Below are 7,515 nucleotides of genomic sequence, written 5' to 3' on the forward strand. Positions count from 1 at the left end.
CATCCATGCCTCTTCTCCCTCCCCACACATACTCTCAATGGCGCGTCTGCCCAGTAAGTACATGCCCCAGGATGCATTATCTCTTCACTGTATAAATTTATTAGTTTCCTTTGAAATTAAACCAGCCCCCTGCTCTGTCAAATGCAATTTCCCACTGCCTTTGGGCTCACAGGCCCTTTTCATATATATTGTTTTCCACATTCACGTATGACAGGGTATGCTGTCGTCTGCCCTCCTGGCACGGCACGTGGGAATTGGACTACAATTCCCATCAGGCTCAGCTCAAAACATATGGAAAACATAATGAGGGAGAGTATGCAGATTTGCTTCGTTAGGAGCAGAGCAGGGAAGCAGCTTCCTGCTAGACCTCTGCTCCAAACCCTTAGCCCAGTGCAACAAAAATAACATTGCACTTGAGCTTCCAGGAGTGTTTCTTGGGGCACTTACAAAAACTCTGGCTCATATACTCCTTTAGAAAAAGGAAAAGGGAAGAAAGAAAAGATTTGCTTGGTCCCTGGGCTGGCCTGCGTCCAACTCTTAGGTGTATTTGTGTTCACAGGGCTTTGCCCCATGAAACAAAAGCCTCTTGCAAGCCTTCACTAACGTGCCTTCCAGGTGTTTTGGGCTGAGCCTGATGGGAGTTGTAGTCCAAAAGATCTGAAGGGCATCTGGTTGGCGAAGGCAGAGCGATACTTTTATGAGATGGAAGATGGAGCATTCTTCGTTTTCTGCTGCTCCGATGTCCTTCACTGGAGGCTTTTAAAGAGAGGTTGGGTGGACCATCTGTCAGAGATTCCTTTTTCCAATGAAGGAGAGTCTCCCCAGAGCAGGAGAAAACAAGCTTGTTCCCTCTTCCATGTCACAGCCCTTCAGATATTTGCAGATATCTATCAAATCGCCTCTCAGTCTCCTCTTACCCAGGTTAACATCCCCAACTCCCTCAGCCGTTCCTCATAAGTCAATGAGATAGTGTGGATGTAGTATTTAAACAGATTTCTATTTCAATACCAAATCAGTGTTCACCATGACACCTTCTGCTCTCCCCAGTCTTTTTACGTTAAGAGAGAGAGAGAGATAAAACTTGATTCGCATTAGCCAATGGCCATAGCAAGAGTAAAACATTACAGTATACGCAGAAAAGGAAATTTGAAATAAAAGCACCTGAATCAGCAGTCAGTTAGTGGCCCTTGTTCTGATTGCCCCTGCTATGAACCTAGCAGCAACCTTTGCTGTTACCTGCTCATTTTGATCTGATAGAAGAAAGGACATTGTGGCAGTGGCTGGGCGTCCTGGGATGGTCAGTACGAGTGGGTGATTATCTCGTTCCTCAGGTCTTTGTAGAGAGTGCAAGACAGGAGGACGTGTGCCGCTGTTTCGGTGCTACCGTCTCCACAGGGGCAAAGGCGTTTCTCAGGCGGGATCTTTTGGAATTGACCCTCAAGTACCGCAGATGGCAAAACATCCAGTCTTGCAAGTGTAAAAGCACGTCTGTATTTTGGGATAAGAAGTTTGTGCAGATAAGGGGCCAGAGAATCAAAATGGAGAGGTAGAAAATGAACACACCAAGGGCAGAATTTCCTTCTAGTGGCCAGGTTGTTCTGATGCTCTTTTAGACGTTGACCAGTTAGACTGTTTTCTTCAATGGGGCCCTTTTTACGTTAATATTTTACTGGAGCAGTAAGTCTGCCATCTTGGATTTAGCCTAAGCAGCCTGCTGAACTGAGAAAGCACTTTTATTATGTACAGCTCTGAGAAGGTTTTGTGCAGGGGATACTCATTAAGGTTTATATGAGGCTTACTAGACTTAAAGAATTGTAGAGTTAAAAGGCACACCAAGGGTCATCTAGTCCAACCCCCTACAATGCAGGAATCTCAGCTGAAGCATGCCTGACAGATGGCCACCCAAGCTCTGCTTAAAAACCTCCACGGAAGAAGAGTCCACCACCTCTTGTGGGCGTCTGTTCCACTGTCGAACAGCTCTCACTGTCAGAAAGTTCTTCCTGATGTTGGGTTGGAATTTCCTTTCTTGTAAATCGCATCCATTGGTTCAGGTCCTGCCCTCTTGAGCAGCAGAAAATAAGCTTCTTCCATGGGACAGCCCTTGAGATCCATGAAGATGGCTATCATATCATCGCTCAGCCTTCTCTTCTCTTCAGTGTAGTGTAGTGGTTAAGAGCGATAGACTCGTAATCTGGTGAACTGGGTTCACATCCCCACTCCTCCACAGGCAGCTGCTGGGTGACCTTGGGCCAGTCACACTTCTTTGAAGTCTCTCAGCCTCACTCACCTCACAGAGTGTTTGTTGTGGGGGAAGAAGGGAAAGGAGAATGTGAGCCGCTTTGAGACTCCTTAGGGTAGTGATAGATATCAAATCCAAACTCTTCTTCCTTCTTCTCTTCTTCTTCTTCTTCTTCTTCTTCTTCTTCTTCTTCTTCTTCTCCAGACTAAACAATACCCAACTCCCTCAACTGTTGGAAGGCTGTTTGGCTCACTGACTTCATCTCTCCCTTTTCACTTTGCAGGCTGCTGCTGTTGGCACAGAATCTCCAAAGGAGCACCAGAAAGAGGAGGAGGACCCATCAGACGAAGTGGATTCTGGCAACACTGTAACCAGTGCCCTTACCGTGCAGGAGTATTTTGCCAAGCGCATGGCCACGCTGAAGAAAGCCCAGCGTGAGGCTGACTTCAGGACAGCTGAGTCTCCTCCAGCGATGGCTGAGGAGTCGGACTGTTTGGTAGCCCAGCCCATGAAGAGGAAGTACCCCAAGCATGGTTGTTATGAAAGTGAGGATGGCCTTGAAGGACCAGAGGCAAAATGCCCCAGGGATCGTGGCTCAAGTGAAGAAGTGGAGAAGCTCAACACCCAGAAGAAAAAGAAGAAGAGGAAGAAGAAGAAGAAATCTAAGCACTCCAGTCCTGGTGGTGGCAGCCTTAGCTGCAACGGATCTCAAAATGGCACCCAAGAGAAAGGAAGTTGCGGCTCAGGAACTTCCGATGCAGAAAGCAATGACTCAGAAGAGCCAAGAGGAAAGAGAAAGAACAAGGGCAAAAAGCTAGTCAGGGATGCAGTGGCAGATGTCAAAAAATTGAAGAAGAAGAAGAGAAAGAAGGAGAAACCCTCCAGTTAACAGTTAATACACTCTGCAGACTGTTGACCTGGTTGAATTGTTGTTTTTTGGTTGCCCTAATGTATTAGCCAGGTGCCCAAATGTGCCCACATCCATACATAGAAGTAGGGAGATTATCTCTCCCTCTTTCTCACACATGCACAAGCACACACCATGCATTGAAGGAACACGTCAAGAGTTCCTCATGAAGCCACATACTGCCCACGCCCCTTCTTCTGCCCTGCACAGTCACCTTCAATTTTTGGCAGGTAGGGGTGTGATAACCCCTCACCCTCTCAGGTTCGTTCAGGAGGGTCATCTGGACACCCTTGTTTTCTGAAGCAATCCTGGGCTCGTATTCATAGTTCCTTCCAACCCCCAAAACAAACACAAAATCACCAAAAGGAGAGGACCTTCGATTCACCCTCCAAACAAGACAGTTAAAGTCAAAGGAGGACTGATTCTACTCAGTTCTGGTTTTATTCCAGGCTCCCTTGATAACTTAGGAACTGAATCAGCAAGCCTTCAACCCAGTTGCTCCAGAATCCACTGGTGATTTCGGTGAATTGAATGAATTAACAGGAAACTCCTGGGAAAGAACATCAGTGGTACCCTGATTTCCACATGTTGGCAGATAAGTGATGGGATCAATACAGGTGGTTGTCTTTGGCACACCTCTCCTGCCGGTGGGTGCTACAGGGGGTCACCTACCTGGGCAAGGTGGTGGTCCCCGTCTTCTCAGTGGACCAACAGTAACACCCCAGACAGCACCAGGTGGCAGGATGTTTCCACCATTTGCATTTTCCCACAATGCCCCTGGAGGTACACTGCCTCCAGGGGGATTGTGGGGAATTGAGATGGAGGCTAGACCCAGCTCTTTGGAACCACAATCTTTTTTTAAAGGGAGCCCCAAGGCAGCCATCGCCACTGGCCTCTGCCAGGGCATTGGTGCCCCAACTTCGTGCCCTCCAAATGTTTTGGACTATAACGTCCATCAGCACAGCCACGTGACACGGCAGTGGCAGCATGGTCTGATGGGATTTGTAGTTCTGGAGGACACCAGGTTAGAGAAAGGTGACCTTGGCTCTTTGATCCTCAACACCCGCCATCACAACAGAGCACACTCGGATTGTGTGTTCTCTCGCCTTTCAACACTCCTCCCAGCCTTTTCTCTTAATTATGAAATGCCTTGATTTATGACACTTGGGTTGGCTTTTCCAGCTTGCGTAAGGACTCGCCATGATATAGGATGCCATAGACTCATTTGCTGCCACGTTGGCAGAAACCAATCACCCTACCGGGCTTCGGGGAAATGACCCAGGCGGCTTCTGTAACAGAGCCCCAAAGAAATGGCCCTGCAGAGATTGGACGGGGTGGGGTATCTGTTAATTAGTGGTTTGCAAAAAATCAAAAACCTGCATTCCTTAGGTTTTGTTGGCACACTTCAAAAGAGCACCAGGCCTTGAGTGCAGGCAATGAATCACTGCTAGCAAAACTCTGCATCGCTGCCTATTAATGCGTGAATCCAAAGACGCCCTTCAGCCTTGGTTGCTAACTCCAGATTGCCTGTTTGGGTAGTTGTGGGTTTCGGGCTCCCTTGCGAGCCTTCCAAAGAATGAAATGAAGCTTTGGGACGGAGGCCTTCTCCAATGGAATTTGGTGTGTGTTGGGTTGTTGTTGTTTTTTTAAGAAATAAAATCTCTCCCGTCTACACTTTGATCTCTGTTTTGGTGTCTGCGAAGCTTCACACGCAAAATGCAATTACTTTAACAAAGGGGAGCGCCAATCTCGGTGGAAAATCAGGTGCGAGACCAACACGGTAAACAGATCAAGCAAACGGGGTGTGTAAGAGGCCTGTGGCTGGTTTGGAAAAGATTGGAAGATCAGCGTATTATTCGTAATCCCTGCACACGCATGAGTACAGTTTGCTCTTTCGCTTTGGCGCATGAGATCATAGCATTGCGGAGTTGGAAGGGACTACGAGGATCATGAAGTCCCAACTCCCTGCAATGTAGGAATCTTTTGCCCAACGTGCAACCCACGACCCACATTCAACCCACGAGATTAAGAGTCTCATGCTCTAACCAACCGAGCTATTCCAGCTGTTAAAATGCTTTCCTCCCTGACATCCCATTTTCATCCCTGTTTCCTATCTGCTGCTTCCCTCTCGAGCAGCCAAAATACAATTTTGCTGTGGCCCGTCATGCATACCCAGGGATCCCCATTGTTTCCTAGGAATCGAAATCATTCCTGCCATGGCTTCCACAAGCTGGTGCTCTCCAGAAGTTTTGAACTCCCGTCAGCTTTTGCCACCACGCTCCCTCCTGCACCCTGTCTAGGCCAGTGCTTGCCACCTCCAATTTTTATAAGCCTGTACCAAAAGCAATTTTGTTTTGTTTTTAATCTGCGTACCTTTTCAGCACGTCAGAAAGGTGCATTGGCTAGATTAAGGGCAAGGTTGCAGGTTCGATCCCCGGATGAGAAAGCTGTATATTCCTGCATTGCAGCTGGTTGGACTAACTGGTCCTCTTAAGAGTCCAGCTCTACGATTCTGTGAATTCCAGTCAATTGATCCAATGCTCAGTCCATTTAAAGCTGGCGATCTGAGCGTAAAAACCCTGTTGAACGCAGCACAACTCACTTCTTTTAAGCATGCATTGGATGGCCTTATAAAAGCTGGAAGCTCTGGTACTCAAGGGTTAAGGATTCACCATTAAGCAAAGTCTTTGCCAACCTGGTGCCTGCTAGGTACCTTGAACTACAACTCCTGCCAGCCCGGCCGCGATGGGAATTGTAGTCCAAAATATCTGGAGGGCATGAGGTTGGCAAGATGTGGGTGAAGCCTGAGGCATTAAGGAAGAAGCATGTGCAGTGAGCCCTTTAAAGCAGAAAGGGGGAGCTTCAGGCCTTGAGCCCAAAGGTAGGGGAAGCAGAGGCCACAAACCCTCTCTCAATGCCGTGCCCCTCACTGCTCCTGCTCTGCTGTTTCCCCTCGTGCTTTGGCCCGAGCAACAGCTCAGTTGGTCGTGGGTTCGAAGCCCATGTTGGGCAAAAAGATTCCTGCATTGCAGGGGGTTGGACTAGATGGCCCTAAGGGTCCCTTGCAATTCTGTGACGAATCCTTGAACTGAGATAATGCCTCACGCCTGCCTGGGTGAAATATAGAGGCAAGTTGGTTGTGTGTTTGTTAGACCTGTATTTTTCCATGCAACCTATATAGTACAAGAGAGAAATAGTTGCTTCTGTTGCTCTGGCAACTTTTGCCTCTGGCCCCATCAACCGCTCGAATGTGGCCCCCATAAGGCACTGTGGCCCTCCAGCCATAAAAGTTTGGCCCACAAGAAAGAAGGGCTTTCTCACTGGCTAGGTTCAATTCTAATCCTCCTTTGGGTAGGTTTGCGGGTTTGGCAGAAGGAGATAGGATCTGCCCATGCGATGCCCACCTGGTGGAAACTCCAGCTCACATGGCCCTTAAATGTAAAACGTATGATGATCTCCCCAACAATGTCTAGACCATCTATATATTGCAACATGGAAACCAGAGACGGAGGTTATGCGCTTCTTATTACAGGGGAGAGACCAGGAGTTCACCAAGACAGTAGCTAAGTTCCTCTATTTGATTTTTTGTCACCGAAGTACGCTACAGGATCCTGCCCTTGCTGGAAACCCACAGAGATGAAACAGATTTCTCGCCTCTTCTTCCCTTTGGCGGGTGGCTGTGCTGTTGGGGTGGCGACGGGATCGCACTAGCTTATTGATTCTGAATGTATTCTGAATGTTCCTATGTGATGCCAATAAAAGTGACTTGACTTGACTTGACAAGTTTGACCATCCCTGCTTTAGAGCAAAACGGGAGCCATCAGCAGGTCAACAGATTTCAACTGGCATTGAAATAGCCATTCGATTTAGCGATTGCTAAAATAGCCTTTTGTGATTGTGCAAAGAAATGGGAGATAAGGTGAAGCCATGTTCAGATTCACCCCTGAATTTCAGAAGGAAAGTGTCGCCTTCATTCCACACTGCTTCAGACACACTAGAATCAAAGCCTTCAGCTTCGAGGTTAAAATCATCATTTACGGTAATCAACAAAGGTTTTCTGGTTGATCAATTCACCAGGTAAATGGATGAGACGTTGCATCTTTGATAAATAGGAGCCCCTTAGAGCAGCCTTTCTCAACCTGTGGGTCCCCAGATGTTGTTGAACTACAACTCCCATCACCCCTAGCTAGCAAGGCCAGAGCTCAGGGATGATGGGAGTTGTAGTCCAACAACATCGGGGCACCCACAGGTTGAGAACCGCTGCCTTAGATGAAAGCATCTCCCCAATAAAGAGTGAGCCCCCTGATGACATAATAGGCTTAGTGGCCAAACAAAGCCTGGCCAATTAGCGAACCAATTTGTCTGCCTT

The 7,515-nt window shown here is 47.8% G+C and overlaps 1 protein-coding gene across 1 annotated transcript in view; it reads left to right on the forward strand.

Moving 5' to 3' along the window:
* The window catches only part of PINX1 (PIN2 (TERF1) interacting telomerase inhibitor 1), a 60,062-nt gene extending 55,242 nt beyond the window's left edge, over nucleotides 1-4,820 (forward strand). Inside the window, exon 7 of the mRNA XM_081188765.1 lies at nucleotides 2,523-4,820. Within this exon, the coding sequence (XP_081044891.1) occupies nucleotides 2,523-3,128 (606 nt within the window). The 3' untranslated portion in view covers nucleotides 3,129-4,820. The remainder of the gene's footprint in view (nucleotides 1-2,522) is intronic.
* Nucleotides 4,821-7,515: the final 2,695 nt, after the last annotated feature.

The sequence above is a fragment of the Podarcis bocagei genome (genome assembly GCF_964188305.1).
Source record: "Podarcis bocagei genome assembly, chromosome: 3".
NCBI lineage: Eukaryota > Metazoa > Chordata > Lepidosauria > Squamata > Lacertidae > Podarcis > Podarcis bocagei.